We start from the raw sequence: 19,784 nt of genomic DNA on the forward strand, positions 1-19,784 counted from the left end.
GATCTCATTTTGAACACGAATTATGAATAATAAACAGTGTAATTTCGAAAGTATGGAGTAACTAAAAAGATTAAGTATTTTGTTTTTGATTTAAATTCAAAATTGCAATGACAGCTCTGGTTTATCTCTGCTTTTTTACCTATTACCCCTATTAAAAATAATCTTTAACTACTTTGCATTGAGGTCCTTTTGTCTTTGATCCAGATTTAATTTCTTAACAATAGCATTTCTTAGAATTTCCTACCTGGTCTCTTTGTTATCTAATTTTCTCCTGAGTTTATGATTGTTACTGTACTTTTTATGTACCGATGGATAGCTAAGGAAACGCAGATGTTTTTAAAATGATCCGCACGATAAGAGCCATAGTGATTTTTACAAAAAAATTGCGAGTATCTTAAAGAATCAAAATTAAAAATCGAAAAGTTGTACAGTTTTGGATCTGTAATTTAAAAAATGCTTGAAGATTGTTTTTGTTTTATAACTGGTGTTCGATACTTTTGCTAGAATAAATAGTTAATATTTATTATAATATTTTTAGTCTCAATAAAACTATTGTGAAGACAACACGCGTTATCAATATTCACCCGCTTCATCGTACAAAATTGAACCATAACCAAATAAACATATGGTCGATAATCGAGCCGGATGGACCGGTGAAGCGGCAAGCGACTCGAGCGTTTGAAAACAATAGGCCTACGTATAAAAACTTGTTTACGATAAATCAGTGAAGTTTTTTGCATACGTTTAACTCAACAAATTTATATTGGTGAATAAGTGCTAAAAACATTGTGGTGGACAGTAATTAAGGTTATTAGTGCAATTAAGGGCTAAAACAAAATCCTTCAAGTGGGGTATAGACGATATAGGTAATCGAACTATTGTGTAGTGGTTAAAATAAAACTCAATAAGTGTGTGATTTAAAAGAACAATCGAACAATATTTTTGTTTAAAAATTATACTTTTTATACGCTGTTGCAAGAAATCGAAACAATTAACTTTTATTATTTTATATAAATCAATAGTGAACCTTTGTTACATTTGCAGTTTGTTAAATAAACGTAAAGTTATTCAATTTAAAAATGTCTCCACCGACTCCACAACAATCTCAATATTTGGCGACATTAGAAGACATAGCCAACATGATACAAAAGGCGCAGATTAATATTAAGAAGTGTCCTAAACAACGGTTAACAGAAGGTTATATTAAAGGAAGGTTGAAAACAATTGAGGATTATTGGATTATGTTTAGACAAACACACAATGACCTTTTGAAGTGTACACCAAAGGAGCATCGCGGAGTTTTGCCATATTTTCTTAATGAACAATACTATATGTTCGCGCCTACAACCATTTAAGGGAGCAGCAACTCCTTAAGAACATTTTTGCTATTTTTTATAATCAGGCGCTTCATAGTTCTACATACAATTATAATCGCACCAGTTTTCTAAATCTACCGACCACATTATTTTAACTTTTATAAAATGTAATTTCTATTCATTCAAATTATTGCTATGTCACTTCTAACTTTGCACTCGAACCGTTGTACACCTTTCTAGTAATTAAAGGCAGAATCAAGATTATTTTGGGTTTAATTTCAACAAAATTAGGCTCCATAGTGTTCACTACGAAACATAAATTGGCGACCGTGACGGGACAATTCACAATCAAAACGAAGAAATATACAATACGAAAAATTGCAAATCACCGTCGTCGATCGTCATCATAGATCGATTGATTTTGAAGAACAGTTGAAAGCACCATCGCTTAACAAACGAGATACGACTAAAATCGTCGGCCGAAGGCAGTGATCCAGCTAAAGCGTCCCCTTCGCAGCTCAGCACGGTGTATCCCTCTAAGTTAAGTGAACTTTCCTTTGTTTTTTGTTCATAATCCCATTAAATCTTAATTATCCTTCACAATCGTTCTTTCAATAATCCAAATCAGTTTTAATAAGAAACCAAGTGTGCAAATAATTTAATTACATCCAGCTTAAAAAAAAAAAATGCAATTTTGTGTCTATTAACATATTCATTTTTTATTCACGCAAAATATAATTTATTGAATTGATGATGATAATTTAATTCTAATTTCATAGCAACATTTTTTGAAAACGATTATTAACGGTTAACGTAACGGTTACATTTTTTTTTATTGTTAGGTATTATTTTCTTTTCATTTTATAAATAATTTCACATTTCAAAAATAAATAAATCTCATAAAAATAATCTTCATAAATATTGTTGTATCAGCATTATTTCAAGTTGTTGTGCCGAACATTCCAGTGTGCTGCGTGGCGCGGTCCAAAGTCCATCGCGCCGTTCCTGCGCTGCGTTGATCAGCTGTTGTTCGTGGATTCAACCAAAGCGAGGAGCATTAGCATTAGCATTTTTTTTTTATTTATCCGCGGAAATTATTTATTTTTATATTGATTTTTTATTTAACCATTGTTGACCACCTTTACCGTGAATACTTTTCCGTTACATTTTAATAATTTTATATTAATTTTGTTTTTAAGTTTTTTTAATTAGCACTAAAAATGATTAGTGATGAAAAACATAGTGCAAATCCTACCAAGGGTACCTTAAGAGAGCTAGTCACTAAGCGTAGCTCAATTAAGGGACAAATAACGAAGTTTAAAAATTATTTAGATAAAATCAGTCAACAATCTCACTTGTATACAATTGAATTAGCTGAACTATCATTGAAATTAGATAAATTCGAAGGTTTGTCAACAAGGTTCGACGAGTTGCAAAGTCAAATAGAGGTGATAAACAGTCAGGATCTTGACACTGAAATTGATGAAAGAGACGATATTGAGCAGGACTTTATCGTGAATACCGTTAAGGCAAAAAATATTTTACAAAAATATGACAACATTAAAGATGAGGTTAGACGTGAATCTGTATTTCAAGACGCTCAATTTGGTCTCGATCATCGCAACATTGGCGTAAACTTGCCACAAATAGAAATTAAAAAATTTAACGGCACATATTTTCACTGACTTGAATTTCACGACACATTTTTAAATTTAATTCATAATAATCAGCATATATCAGACGTTCATAAGTTTCATTATCTAACGTCTTAACTTGAAGGAGAGGCAGCCCGCATTATTTCAAATCTGGAGTTTTCCTCATCCAATTACAAGGAAGCGTGGGACTTGTTATGTTCGAGGTACAACAATAAACGGCTTTTGATTAATCACCATCTAAAATGTTTACTCAACGTTCAACAGATCAGTCGTGAGTCTGAGGTTTCGTTACGATTTTTAGTAGATCACGTAACTAAGAATTTACGAGCTTTATCTAGTTTAGGGCAACCAACAAATCATTGGGATACTTTATTAATTTTCATATTATCTTCGAAATTAGATTCTGCTACTTTTACGAAGTGGGAGGAGTTGCGGAACAACCATGACGAATTTCCTACTCTAGAACAATTTAATAAATTTTTAATTGATCGTGCGGATGTTCTTGAATCCATAAATCGCAATTGCAACTATAACAAAACATCGCAGAATACTCAACGCCCTCCTCAACTAACAAACAACAATAAACAATCAAAATTTGAGCGAAGCTTGGTAAAAACTTTTCCTTCTACAGCTCCAAAGGGTTATTCTTGTGTAATCTGTGATGGCAACCATCACCGTATTTATGATTGTCCAATATTTAAATCAAAAAATTATAAAGATAGATTTTTTGAAGTAGAAAAATTAAAATCATGCCCTAACTGCTTAAGGCAAGGTCATTCGGTTAATCAATGCCGTGCCGGTCCATGTCGTGAATGCAAGAAGCGTCATAATACATTGCTTCATCCAGTTGATACCATTAGTAACACAATTAGTAATAGTGCTCTATGTAATTTTGATTCTGATGATGTTATTCTGTCTACAGCTCTAATAGAAGTGTCAAATCCAAGGACAAATCAACACGAAACTGTCCGCGCATTTCTAGACTGTGGCAGCCAATGGTCTTTTATCAGTAAATCTTTAATGCAAAAATTGTCTCTCAAATCAAATCCTATTGAACTTGATGTAATAGGCATTAGCAATAGACCTACAGATACAATAAAAGAAAGTTGTACTGCCCAAATCACATCTAGGAACAGTTCATTTAGTGTAACGCTATCATTATTTGTGCTAAAGGACATAACGGGAAAAATTCCTAACACTACAATAAATAAATTAAACTTAAACATACCTAGGAATGTAAGTTTGGCCGATCCCTATTTTTACCAACCAGGTCCAGTTGACATATTGATTGGATCCGATATTTTTTGGGATATACTAGGGAGCGAACAACGTTCTTTAGGTCCAAAGTCCCCTAAATTAATTAGCTCAAAGCTAGGTTGGTTGGTTGGCGGTCCTATCAGTATATCTACAAACAAACATTCTACGATTCATTGTAATCACATTAAAATATTAAAACCTACTTCATTTATTGATACAATGCTTACTAAATTCTGGGAGATGGAAGATCTACCCCACAACCCTATCCTAAGTAAGAATGATGAGGCTTGCGAATTTCATTTTATTAAAAACACTATTCGACTACAGTCAGGCCGGTTTTGTGTCAAATTACCTAAATCAGACTCACCAGATCGCCTTGGTGACTCCTATACTGCAGCGAAGAAACGTTTTCTAGGCCTTGAAAAACGGTTTCGGAAAAATCCTAGTTTAAAGGCACAATACGTTGAATTCATCCGTGAATATGCCGATTTAGGTCATCTTTCTAAAGTTTGTGCACAAAATCCAAATAATTCTTATTTTCTGTGTCATCATGCCGTGTTCAAAGACAATAGTGAGAGTTCTAAGATTCGCGTTGTTTTTGATGGATCCGCTCCAACTACATCAGGTTACTCTGTTAACGACATCTTATTGGCAGGGCCAAATATTCAGGATTCGCTTTTCTCCATTTTATTAGGAGCGCGTCAGTACAAATATTTGTTAACAGCAGATATCGAGAAAATGTACCGCCAAGTACTCGTTCATGAAGACGATCGAAATCTACAACTGATATTATGGAGGGAAGATGAATCCTTGCCCATAGAAATGCTTCGGTTAAACACCCTTACCTATGGGACCGTTAGTGCAAGCTTTCTATCAACACGATGTCTTTGGCAGGTCGGAGAGGAATGTGATGATGACATGGTAAAAACTATAATTCAAAGAGATTTTTATGTCGATGATCTCATAACGGGAAGTGATGATGAGGCATCACTGCTTCACATTCAAAATTCGGTTTCACAAGCGTTAAATTCTGCATGTTTTAATCTAAGAAAATATAAATCCAATTTACCTACTATTTTTAATAACATATCTAACACTCAAGAAAATTTAATTTTTAGTGAATCTTCTAGTACTTGAATCGGTTGGTGTCCCAAAACAGACAATCTACATTTTCAAATTAAGACTCCGGGACAAAATTCTGTAATTTCAAAACGATCAATAATGTCCAATTCATTTAAAATTTTTGACCCTCTAGGCCTTTTAAGTCCATGTACAATTCAACCTAAAATGATTTTGCAAAAATTATGGAAACATAAACTTGATTGGGATGAGCCAGTCTCTCAAGATATTGAGCGAGATTGGATTAATTTTGTTAATAACTTAATCCACATTTCAAATTTGCAGATTCCGAGAAGGGTCATCGGTAATTCTTCAAAAACAATAGAATTTCATACTTATAGTGACGCTTCTATGAAAGCTTTGGGAGCTTGTATCTTTGTTAGGACCATAGACGACAATGACCAAATAACTGTCAGGCTTCTATGTGCTAAGTCCAAGGTTTCCCCATTAAAACCTGTTACCGTTCCCCGCTTAGAGCTTTCTGCTGCTTTACTTGCCGCTAGACTTTCTAAAAGCGTAGCTAACAGTATAAGATACAAACCTTATCGTTGGGTACATTGGTGCGATTCCACCGTCGTTCTGGGGTGGCTCAACAGTGATCCTGGAACGCTTAAAACTTATGTAGCTAATAGGGTCCTAGAAATTCAAGACACAACATTATCTTCACGCTGGCGCTATGTGTCTTAATCCTGCTGATTTAATCTCCAGGGGACTCAGCGCCTCTGAGTTACAAAATTGTGATCTATGGTGGAAAGGTCCGAGTTACCTATCAAGCCGAGTCCAGTTGGCCAGTCTTGAATTCAAACAGCATTTTAAATGATCTACCTGAAACAAAAAATAGTTCATTAAATAATTTACCTAAGTTCAAATATAATAAAAGGCACATACCTGTTATCATGTCAAAGGGAGCTACACTCGCAGAACCTGTAATAAAATTCGAAAACTATTCAAAATTATCTAGATTGTAAAGAATCTTAGGATATCTTAAGCGATTTATATACAATTTAAAAAATAAAAACTGTAAACTTACCGGAAATTTAACACTTGATGAGCTAAATGACTCATTTCGATATTTGTGTGCAGTTGCTCAAAAACAATCCTTCGCCACTGACTACAATATTTTAATTCAGGGAAAACCATTAAATATGAAATCTAAAATTTTGTCTTTATCTCCATTCATAGATGACAATAACTTAATCAGAGTCGGTGGTAGGTTAGGTGCATCTGATTATTCTTACGATAAGAAATATCCCATTCTTTTGGACTCATCACATCATTTAACAAGGCTGATATTCGAAGATGAACATATACGAAATATGCACGCTGGTCCTCAGCATTTACTATCAACTATTAGGGAATACGTCTGGCCTATCAACGAAAGACGCCTTGCACGACAAACTGTATTTAGGTGCGTACGGTGTAGGCGGATCCAAGGTAAAACGTTAAGTCCTAAAATGGGTGATCTACCCTGTCAGCGTGTTACCCTTAATTTTCCATTTGCATCTGTAGGCATAGACTTCGCCGGTCCTTTTTTCATATTAAATCGGAGAGGTCGTGGTGCGAAAGTAATTAAATGCTATTTATGCTTATTTATTTGTTTACGTTACAAATGCGTACATTTAGAAGCAGTTAGTGACCTAACAAAAGATGCTTTTATAATGACTTTAAGACGTTTCGTGTCACGTCGAGGCAAGCCAGTGGAAATATGGTGTGACAATGGTCGTAACTTCGTATCAGCCGCCAAGGAGTTAAATTCTTTTTTAAAAAATAATCAACAATCTCTAATTGACTTTGCAACCCACGAGAAAATTAAATTCATATTTAGTCCTCCGTACGCTCCTCACTTTGGAGGAATCTGGGAAGCAGGGGTCAAATCTGCTAAATTCTTTATAAAGCGCGCCATGGGCAATTCTCATTTAACATTTGAGGAAATTTCTACATTATTTGCACAAGTGGAGTCTATATTAAACAGTCGTCCTTTACATCCATTATCAACCTCTCCTGACGATTTCCTTGCTCTTACTCCTGGTCACTTTCTTATTGGGAGGCCGTTGACTGCGTTACCATCGCCCGATTTGAAGACAGAAAATCTCACTACCACGCAGCGTTACGCTCGATTAGAACAAATCCGACAACACTTCTGGCGACGCTGGCAAAAGGAATATATATCTGAGCTGCAGCAGCGGACGAAATGGAGAACAAATCTTGCCAAGCTCAATATAGGGGATTTGGTTTTAATTCAAGAAGATGATGTGCCCCCTTTATCCTGGCGTCTCGGGAGAATAACTCATCTGTATCCGGGACCAGACGGAGTGCATCGGGTAGCAGACATTAAGACCACACGAGGTTCCATTCGAAGACCAGTGGTGCGGATCTGCCCTCTTCCGAAAGCTGAAGATCTTCAATGTTGAAAGGCAACCTTTCAACGAGGGGGAAGATGTTCGCGCCTACAACCATTTAAGGGAGCAGCAACTCCTTAAGAACATTTTTGCTATTTTTTATAATCAGGCACTTCATAGTTCTACATACAATTATAATCGCACCAGTTTTCTAAATCTACCGACCACATTATTTTAACTTTTATAAAATGTAATTTCTATTCATTCAAATTATTGCTGTGTCACTTCTAACTTTGCACTCGAACCGTTGTACACCTTTCTAGTAATTAAAGGCAGAATCAAGATTATTTTGGGTTTAATTTCAACAAAATTAGGCTCCATAGTGTTCACTACGAAACACTATACATGTGAGGAAATGTTTCTTTGCTTACAAGGAGATTTGACGGATCAGATTTTAAGTTTAGAATCGAAAAGAAGAACCGAAGTAAGTAATATGTCAGCGTCGTTACTAAACGGGCAAGCGTCGTTCGCCAAGCTACCCAGAATACAATTACCTATATTTTCCGGAAGATATGAAGATTGGCCTACGTATCAAGATTTATTCATGGCACTTGTTCACAATACTAATATAAGCAATGTCCAAAGGTTACATTATTTAAAAACGAGTGTATCGGGAGAAGCAGAGAGATTATTAAGGCATATATCTATTACGGATGACAATTATACGCCAGCCTGGGAATTACTATCTAAGCGGTTTGGTAATACACGAGCTATTGTAAATTCTTTAATGAAAAAATTATTCAGCCAAAAGAAATTAACTACTCAATCAGCTAATCAAATAAAGTCATTGCTCGACACAACAACGGAATGTTTAAATAGCCTTAATAATATGAAGGTTTGCACTGATCACCGGGATCCCATACTAATATATCTCGTTGGACAAAGATTAGACGCCGAGTCACTTAAGGATTGGGAGGAGAGTGTTTATAAGGAGAATAAGGATGATCTACCTACTTGGAATGATTTAAACCGCTTTCTTGAGTCCAAATTTCGAACACTTGAATTAGTTAATCCAACAATAACTTATACTACTCGAGAAAGGCCTCAGGAGCACAAAACTTTTCATATCAACTCGAAGGCAGACCAAAATAATCATAACACATTACAAATATCGCATGATAAAATGAATTCACAGCCTTCCTGTAGTTATTGCAAACTAGAACATTATATTTTTAACTGTAAGGATTTTACAAATCAATCGGTAGAAGAAAGATACCATTTTGTTCAAAATAAAAAGTTATGCTTTAATTGCTTAGCTCCTAATCATCTTGTGTTTAGCTGTAAACGCAAGACTTCATGCAAGGTATGTGGGAAAAAGCATCACTCCTTATTGCACAGAGACAAAAAACAAACAACTCAAGAAGGTCGAGACTCAGAGATCACAAAACAAAAAGAACAAGTAAAACTTAGAGATACGAAGGTAACTGTGACACACACTATAGGAGATAAACAACCTGATCAAATGGTATTATTGGCAACGGCACTGGTAGACGTCAGCACAAGTGAAGGACAAACACACGTCTTCCGAGCGCTCATTGATCAGGGCTCTGAAGCATCGTTCGTCACTGCGAGAGTAGTGGAGTTACTGGGTTTGCAAAAATTCAGAATCAGCGGCGTTGTTTCTGGAGTAGGTGATAATTCAATTAGTATTAGTCATACAACACAGTTACAAATAATTTCTAAATATGAACAGTTTTCATTAAAGGTAAATGCTTTTATTTTAAAATCATTAACTAGTATGCTACCTCCAAAAAATGTAAATCTTAATTGTCATAATTGGTCTCAACTTAGTAATATTAAGCTAGCCGATCCAACTTTTGCCTCACCTGGTAGAATAGACATTTTACTGGGTGCTGACGTATTTGGTAAAATAATAGACGTGGGGTTGATAAAGGGACCAGGCGAACTAGTTGCACAATGTACACGGTTGGGTTGGATTTTATCAGGCCGATTAGGTAATTCAAATATACAACATGTGAAGAGTTTGCATGTATTAAGATAAGTCGAGGAAGACAACAATCTTTTAAAAAGATTTTGGGAAGTAGAAACAGACTTATACAAAAAAAGAAAGATTCTAATAAGGGAAGAGGAACGATGTGAAGAGAATTACAAGAATACAACGAAGAGAGACGAGACTGGAAACTATATAGTACACTTACCTTTAAAGCAAAGCATTGAAGACACAGTAAAGCTATGTGGAAACACAAAGGACAAAGCAGTGCATAGATTTAAACAATTAGAAAGGAAGTTTCAGAAAAACCCTAAGTTGAATGAAGAATATAAGAAAGTAATACACGAGTACAAGGAATTAGGACACATGCAAAAATCTGAAACAATAAATGATATGAACGCAGTATATCTCGCTCATCATGCTGTAATACGGGAAGAGAAAGACACAACAAAGGTTCGTGTGGTGTTTGATGCTTCGGCGAAAGGGTCTGGAGACTTTTTTTTAAACGATACCATGATGGTGGGACCCGTACTGCAACAGGACCTGCGAAGTTTAATTACAACGTGGCGGACACACAAAGTTTGTGTGATAAGTGATATCGAGAAAATGTATCGAATGATTAAACTAACAGATGAACACACTAAATTACAACGAATACTATGGCGGGATAGTCCTGATAAAAATCTGGAAAGCTATGACTTAACAACTGTTACCTTCGGTACGGCAGCAGCTCCTTACCTCGCAGTAAGAACTTTAAACCAAGTAGCTGATGACGAAGCAGAAGAATATCCAGATACTGTAGTTGAAATAAAAGGGTCATTTTACGTTGATGATTACATGTCAGGAAGTGATAATATAGAGAAAACTAAGAAGCTATGTAATGATATTAAAACTGTACTAAAAAAGGGAGGATTTAAAATGCAAAAATGGTCTAGTAATTCTGAAGAGTTGTTACAGTTTATACAAGGGGATAAAAATATAAAAGATACATTTAAAATCAAACTAGATAAAATTATTAAGATTCTAGGTCTTACGTGGGATAGAAAGGATGATACATTTAAAGTAACAGTAAACTTACCTGAATTAACGTATCCTATAACAAAAAGGTCCATTCTTTCTGACGTTGCTCGTCTTTTCGACCCTTTTGGCTGGCTATCTCCTTTAGTAATCGTAGCAAAAATTCTAATTCAAAAACTCTGGCTTTGCAACCTCGGGTGGGATGATGAACTACCTGTTGAATTAGTGGAAGAATGGAAGAGTTACAGAGATGACTTACCTGAATTGAAGACTATAGAAATACTACGATGGTTCCACACAAGCTCTGGCACTAAGGAAATTCAAATCCATGGCTTCGCAGATGCTTCAGTGACGTCTTATGCTGCAGTCACTTACCTAAGGGTCTTTGACGAAAAAAATAATGTCCACATCACATTGATTGCATCTCGTACAAGAGTAGCTCCTTTAAAACAACTCACTATACCAAAACTTGAGCTGTGTGCAGCGGCATTATTATCTGAGCTTATAGAGGAAATATCTGGTTTGCTTAAGATTCCCATTGAGCAAATTTTTGCTTACACAGATTCGATGGTGGTTTTGTCGTGGCTTCAGTCGCAACCACATCGTTGGCGCACTTTTGTTGGCAATAGAGTGGCTGATGTATTAAGAGTTTTAGATAACAGTAGATGGAGCCACATTAAGTCAGAGGAAAATCCTGCAGATATTGCTACAAGAGGTGTTAAGGCTAGTGATCTAAGGGATACCAAATTGTGGTGGAATGGGCCAGAGTGGCTAAATCACAGATATATAGAACGGTCAAAGGGTGAAATTCCTGGAACTGATTTAGAAAGGAAAAGTTTTAACATACATTTACCTGAAGAAAAAACACCAATATGGGAGAAATTTTCTAGTATATCTAAAATGAAGAGAGTATTGTCATATTGCAGAAGATTTTTAAAGGCAAAGAATAAAGGAAACATTGAGAAACATTTAACGATCAATGAAATGGAACTAATTTTAGAGAATTTAATTATTATAATTAAATATTATCAAAGGAAGGTATATGAAAAAAAGATAGAGGACATTAATAAAGATGGAAAGGTAAAGAAAGGAAGTTCCCTTGTAACACTTTCTCCTTTTTTGGATAAGAATGAGATGATAAGAGTCGGGGGACGATTGCAAAATGCAAACATTGCTGAATCATCAAGACATCCAATTATAATACCACCAAAGGTTCATGTTGCAAAACTATTAGTCAAAGAGGCGCACATTAAGACTCTCCACGGTGGTATTCAGTTGATGATGGCATATATTAGAAGTAAGTACTGGATTATTAACTTAAAAAATGAAATTAAAAAATGTATAAGAACGTGTAAAGTTTGTATAGTTGACAAGGCAAAAATCTCAACGCAGGAAATGGGACAACTTCCTTACGTAAGAGTTAATGAGCATCGAGCCTTCCTAAACACGGGGGTTGACTATGCTGGCCCTATATACATTAGAACATCCAAGGGACGGGGTCACCATGCAACAAAGGCATATATCTGTTTGTTTGTTTGCATGGCGACTCGCGCTATTCATTTAGAAGCAGTATCTGATCTCACAGCACAAGCTTTCATTGCATCATTTCGCAGATTTGTGGCTAGGAGAGGACCTTGTCTACATTTATGGAGTGACAATGGTACTAACTTTATCGGTGCTGCCAAAGAGCTTAAAACACTTTTCATAAAGGGCAAGGCCAACATCACAGAGGAAATTGCAGAACTGTTGGCCAATGATGGGACGACGTGGCATTTTATCCCTCCGAGAATGCCAAATTATGGTGGTCTGTGGGAGGCAGGTATACAATCAGTCAAGAGACACTTAGTACGAGTGAATAAATCTACAAAATTGACCTATGAAGAGATGGCCACACTATTAGCGCAGATAGAAGCGTGCTTAAATTCGCGTCCGTTATGTCAACTTGATGATACCGTCGAAACGCTATATCCACTTACACCAGGACACTTTCTCATAGGAGAACCCTTAATCACTGTGCCCGATATAAATTATGAACTGAGAAACATTAACCTACTCAGCAGAAGGCAGATGATACAAAGGATGACCCAAGATTTTTGGCGACGATGGAGGTTAGAATACTTAAACACTATGCAACAACGCTATAAATGGCAAACTGATATACCGTCACCGAATATCGGAGACATTGTTATAATAAAAGAAGATGATTTGCCACCAACCAAATGGTTATTAGGCCGTGTAAAGGATGTGCATCCAGGATCAGACAATTTAGTTCGCGTTGTGTCCATCCAGTGTAAAGGTAATAATATTTTGAAGAGACCTCTACCCAAACTTATAATTCTCCCTAAAGAAATAAAAGACTAAACTTAACTAAAGGTGAATTCTAACTTAAAGTAATTTATGTAGGCAATGTAGATTTGTGATGTTGTTTGTAATTTTATTGAAGTTGTTTATATATTTTTTTTTTGTTATGTAACTCATTGAAAACATCTATATACAGTCCACTGGTTAAAATTTTCATTCTTAATGTAAACCGTTGTATACGCTTTGGTGGGCGGAATGTTCGATACTTTTGCTAGAATAAATAGTTAATATTTATTATAATATTTTTAGTCTCAATAAAACTATTGTGAAGACAACACGCGTTATCAATACTCACCCGCTTCATCGTACAAAATTGAACCATAACCAAATAAACAACTGGTTATTATTAACTAGGATGTACCCTAGCAAGAAATACAAAAAAAAAATAGGGAAAATACGTTGATTTTTTTTTTATTGAATTTTAGAATCTTAAACATCCTTTAAATAAAAAAAAATATTAAAAAATTAATAACTCGAAAACGATACACTTTTGCATAAGCATTTTGGGGTCATTTGATAGCTATTGTCCTGAACTATAACCCTTTAAAAGGATCGTGACATATTTGAAACTCACACTAGGACATTAGTACAGGTATCAGAATCTAATCTGGAACTAGATGATGTAGACGTAATAAAAGAATTTGTTAATCCAAAAATTAAGACAGCTCTTAGAATTACCCCTCCATTAGGTATGTATTCTGTTTTACCTATAATTCAAAATCATTTCCGTAGTTCTTCTATGAATTTAGTCTTAGCAAAGGTAGAGCTAGAAGACGTAAAAGATTATCTTAAATAACAGGAAATAATTAAACACTATCACGATGGAAAGACAAACCACCGAGGGGGTACCACAAATTAACGAGTGCTATTTAGCCTTGTCTAGGAAATACTATTGGCCTAGAATGAAAGACGAAATTTCTAAATATATAAATGAGTGTATAGTGTGCGGACAGACTAAATATGATAGAAACTCCATTAGACCTATATTTAATATCGTACCCCCAGCTACAAAACCATTTGAATTAGTACACCTAGATTTATTCACTGTACATAATGAAAGATATATGATAATTATCTGCAGTGAATTCTATATTCTGTACAATTAAAGACGCAGTACCTTTAAGAGCAGCGCGTAAATAATGCAATTTATTAATGTAACTGATACTTTTATTATTATGAATAATAGATAAATACGTATCTCTAAACTCCAGCCAGCGCTGAAAGTCGCCATCGAATAAGGGCAAGTTGATTTTTGGCAGCCTTACGAAGTCATGATGCACGGATTCGGTAGATGATGAGTCATATCTATGACGGAGGTGATCTCGTTTCTGGCGCTCTGCATTCGTCAACGATGTGGCTTGAGCCACAAGCGAATAATATTTATTCTCAAATTGTATACGCTCATCGAATTTCCCATCTCCTTCAGACAATATCTTGAACTCCGTCTGTAATTTATCAAATTCGTTATATGTAATTTCTAATTTTGACAAACGTAATTCTATTTCCGTTATCTGCAAGTCTGTTAACGGCTAAATAGCGTTAGTTTGCTTTTAATATTCCCGCGTAATTTAATAATGTCCTTAATACGAGCTTCAGCCATTATTAATCAATAATATATAATAATAACAAGTTACTAAACGAGAAATAATAAAAAGTGCATAAAAAATTAAATGAATGTAAAGATTAGAAATGATTTACGATAATGCAAAGCAAGCGATAGGTAGATATAGCTAGATGTGATTGTGTAGATAATACAACAGATGGCCGGCCGCCACGCGGCACGCAATAGCAGCTCGACGCAGTAGCAATGCAATAACAAGATAATAAATGCATATATAGCAATATAGCGTTGAGATAGATGCGCTGCTGCTGTCAGCTATTATAAAAAATATGTTCATATAATATGATAAATTGATTTACAGATAATTACGATTAGCGTTAAAATATGAATAGATGTCAATATGCTATTATAGTGTACTTTAAAATGGATAAGCAAAGAAGTTAAAAGGAAAAGATAGGAAATAAAAAGGAACGGACTCACTCGATTTTTCGTATCCGTGTTGCTCACAAGGGCCAAAGTCCACTTCTCTGCTATTCTGTTATATTTTTGTTTCTGTTAGTCAATGCCGTTAAAATATGATGTAAATTTGTTTCCTCTGGTGACTTGAATGTTGTTGTAAAAATACGTTGACTCCAAATTGTAGACGTCGCGACGTCGGCGACCACGCGTCTTAGGTAGGCAACGTGGTGACGTTGTATGCTTGAATTGGATGATCTTCAATATGAAATGATCTGCTTCGTCTTCCTTGAATATCGGACGATGAAAAGGTATCCTCGATGTAGAAAATTTGCCTTTCTGCACAGGTATCCTTTGTGTGACTTGTCTACGTGGGTATGCGCGTGCGCGTGCGTCGATAAGAATGACGCGTTTTTCTCTAATTTCTTCGTTATTTTTAATATTTCACGGGCGAAGGACCATTTGTTAGCTTCGATAGCTGCTTTTGTGGTGGTAAAAATAACGAAGACTTTGGATAATCAATACTTGTATTAATGCTAAGTAAAAAATTATGAGATGAAGAACTGATGTGTGTCGCGCACGCGAGTCGAGACGACAAGTGAAGTAGTTGGTAGGCGCGTCCCCGCACCACGCGATGATAGGTAGTGAAGCGCCGCAACAAAACATAATTCACTCTTTACAAATATCGTACAGAACCAAGTTAAGATTAATAGCACATTAGAGTTACTGTTAGAACATGACGCCTACGCAAACAATACCCTGATTAAATTTGCAAAGTTTGCCCAATTATTGATAATTATTAGTAAGAATGCGGAAGACCTAATATTAGAATTAAGTAGGTTAGAAGATATATTAGCGTTTGTGCGTGCATCGAGCACCCATCATAGCATGTTAAGTACTAGTAGTTTAGAAGATATTTTAGATAAACTAAGACACATTTATAACTCCAAAGAGTTAATAGAGGCAGATCTTAGAGATTATTATAGTATTATCAGACCCGGTTATTATTATGTAGGAAAGCGAATAGTAATAATTTTTAAATTCCTGATCGTTTCTCCTAGACAATTCAAATTATTTAAACTGTCAATTGTTCCTTACAAAGACCAATATACCTTTATCCCACCATACCCTCTCATAGCAACTGATGGTAAAGCTTTCATGTACATGGAGGCTGAATGCCCGAAGTTTAATCAGCAATATCTCTACGAGGAAAACATCCGACATCTGCTAGGTGATTCTGAAACTCATATTTCGATTCCTCATGTGGAATTTTTAATGAAAACTATATTTGGTATTCTGAAACTCGAATTAAAGATATACTAGCGCCACTTTGTGAGATTGTAAGTAATACGAACTAATTTTCAATGAGAACTGTATTATTTGACATTAATTGCGATTCTCAAACACGATTTCGATTTTAAAAATGAAACTAACTTCGACTTAATACGTCAAATTAAAAGTTGATATAATGTGGCAGAAGGCTCAAGTGAAAACTGTAAATCTATGTGATCTATTCAAAACGTGTTCGAGGACCAAATAAAGCTACCTTGGCGTGATATTATCACTAGGAAAGAGTTTTTTCTAACGTAAGTATACATAAGTAAGCAAATTTTCATCATATTCAAATCAAATCATATTTATCTTAACTAAAAGATCATTGATATTATTATCATCATTGTTATCTATAACTTCATTGACAATGAATTCTTATTCATTGTCTAAGTTCTAATGAGATATAAAAAAATATAGAAGAACAAAAACCTTTATATTAAACTTTAAGGCCTTGATCTGAGGTTTACAATTTTACAAAGATTTTTCTTTGACATATAATTGCTGATTTTTATATCAAGGGAATTATTCCTTCTAATTAACATATCCATTTATTATAATTCTGTTTCAGATGCATTTATACAATACATATTTTTACTACAACCAGACATCATGACAAACTACACAAACAATAAGTAAATACTTGAAATTAATCTTCTTTTAAAATTGAAAAAAAAGGTACTGGATTCCTGCATACTGTCATGTCTGATCTACACTTATATATTGAATAATCACACAAAAAAAACTTACTATTACAAGTATTTCAAGTCAATGGAATATACTAAGTCTAAAACTAATAGACAAAATAAGAATTTCAGATAAAATGCATTTAAAAGTGTGTTATTAATAAAAGATAAATAAGTGCCTAGTTATTTGAAAAATATAAATAATTATTAATAATAAAATATTAGATATTGCGAATAATTTAATTATTTATTTAAATGATGTACAATAAATTGTTAAATGTTAGTTAATATACACTATTTTAAAAAGCATTTTAATAATATAAAAATATATAATTAAATGAATAGATACCTAATTAGAAATGTTTGTAGTTCAATTATTTATTTAAATTCAGTGTAATGAATTTTTAAATGTCAATTACTTTACACTACTTAAAAAAGAATGTCAATAATATAACAAAATATTATAACTTCTTATATACAGCTATAGATATCTAATTGTAATATTTATATTTTGTTTATTTGAACGACAATGTAATAAATAAAGACTATAATAATAATAATGTGTATACAAAAACTGTATTGTACAAATAATAAAACAACAATATGTATTAATTTTTTTAATTAACAATAACAATATGTATATCACTTTAAATCCCAAACATTTTTTCCTCCCTCATTGAAATTTGGACCATTTTGTGTAGAAATTTTATAATCCGCAGAGCAGATTAGTAGGGCTAAAACTTATTATTAAAAAATTTGATGTTCCTGTGCCATATGCTGTTCCTCTATTTTCACATTTTTTCAGCTATGCTGGTATGCTGTCAGCATCAATGGTATCTCTAAAAAAAATAAAATAGTATTAAAAATAATATTAACCATATCATAAAAAAAAGCTGAAATATAACATACATATGTGGGACTTCCACATACTATACTGAATGTCTGAAAATTGATTTGAATCAACCAATTTAGGATAAAGTGTTCACTCAAAGTTGTAGTTGTATATTATGTAGTACAATTTTTTAGCAGTAGCACCTTCAGGATACATTCTAATTAGGTTGAAAATGAAAGAATAGAGTAAATCTACATAGGCATATATTTAATGACCAGCGTAGCGGCCATATAACGTAAAAAATATGTAATTATACTGTATCCGTTTCATTCGCACTATTTCGAACAAAATAAGAAATATAGAAAAATAGGTACTTACTTCATCATCAGGGTTTCATAATAAAAACAAACGGAAATAATTAAAAGTAGTAAAGAATTTTCGATTCAATTAAATTCTTGATTTAATGATAAAATTTAATTATATTGCTTGCCATATTAAACATTTTTGTTGACATTGATAATTTTTTTTACAAAATTTCATGCAAAGGCAGTCTATGTTCAGACAGATATTAATAAAATGTGTCTGATTTTGCGTTACAAATTATTTTAAACTATAAAATAAATTATTTATAACATATTTTGTATGAATTATGAAGTCATTAATTTTTTAAATCCTCAGTTCCTTAGAAATTTCTAATCGTAAATTAAAAACCGGCAATAAAACTAGCTGCACTATCATCTCGCTTCAAAGTTTTCACTTCACACGATATGACATATAGTTACGGAATACCAAATATTTTTCAATTCAAGGTCGTATCGAAATGACTTCAGAAATGAAAAATGTTTATAATCTTAACGTGGTTTTTGCAGAATCGCACTACAGGCCCGAGAAAAGTCAGAGTGCGTCCAGACCCTCATCACCAGTCAATCTATGGATAGATCCTGCCGGCCCGTTAAAATTACGCTAGTCGAAGAAACAATGGAGCAACTAGATAATCAGTACTACACTCTTATCTTCCCACGCCCAACGAAGGTTGAGTTAGAATGCAGTAGCCATGAATTTACTACCCGAAGTTATCTAGTCACGATTCCGCAGACGTGTTCACTACACACTGACGAATGACATCGCTAATATTCAAAATAAACTCAAAGGACAGCCGCTGAAAATAACCGAAATTCCAGAACATTATACAACTACAAAGAACATTACAATCCCTCACCTGAAACTGAAAAATATAAATACACCGGGGCTACGCAGCATTGAAGACAGGGTCCTGAATGAGCAACCTACAAATTAGATCATCTCCATGGAAGTATATATCATACAACTATTCCATTTTACATATTTTTGCTATACTCACTAAGCGGTACATTCACCATGTAACAAGGAATGAATCGGTTAAAAAAGATAACGGGACCCATAACAACCCTATTGAAGAGCCTGTGCAGGCCAGGAACGAGACATCGTTGCCAGCGACATTTGCACTCAACGCTTTCAAATAGTCGCTGATCTACGGGGGGAGGTGTTATGTATGCGACCACCCTATGGAGGTACATTAGGACATCGCGTTCGCCGAGACCACCGACGACGGCCCAGTACCAGCAACCCTTGCGCAACATCACGCCGCCCAACAACGGACCACACCGATCTTTCTTTATAATTTCTGTGTCTCTTAGAATTAAAAAAAGTATTAATATAAATAATATTATAATATAAATAATTGGTTCTGAGGGCATTCTGTGTTACAACCTCAACACATGAAGTAGTCTAATTAAATTAGTATTAATATTTGTAAAATAAGTTTGTGAATTAAAATAAATTCACTTTTAAAGTACTTTCGTTTTT

General features: G+C 34.3%; 2 protein-coding genes across 2 annotated transcripts; both read left to right on the plus strand.

Annotated features, from left to right (window-relative positions):
* The first annotated feature begins 6,896 nt into the window (after positions 1-6,896).
* On the plus strand, positions 6,897-7,758 carry LOC125075636. The gene has a single exon (XM_047687344.1). It carries the CDS (start codon positions 7,006-7,008, stop codon positions 7,756-7,758), a length of 753 nt encoding a protein of 250 aa, XP_047543300.1. The 5' UTR covers positions 6,897-7,005.
* A 2,305-nt stretch (positions 7,759-10,063) lies between these two features.
* LOC125075637 lies at positions 10,064-19,236 on the plus strand. Its single transcript, XM_047687345.1, has 4 exons — positions 10,064-10,631; positions 10,725-12,822; positions 18,809-18,976; positions 19,035-19,236. Exons 1-4 carry the CDS (start codon positions 10,064-10,066, stop codon positions 19,234-19,236), a joined length of 3,036 nt encoding a protein of 1,011 aa, XP_047543301.1.
* The last annotated feature ends 548 nt before the right edge of the window (positions 19,237-19,784 follow it).

This window comes from Vanessa atalanta, chromosome W (assembly GCF_905147765.1).
Source record: "Vanessa atalanta chromosome W, ilVanAtal1.2, whole genome shotgun sequence".
In the NCBI taxonomy this organism is placed as follows: Eukaryota; Metazoa; Arthropoda; class Insecta; order Lepidoptera; family Nymphalidae; genus Vanessa; species Vanessa atalanta.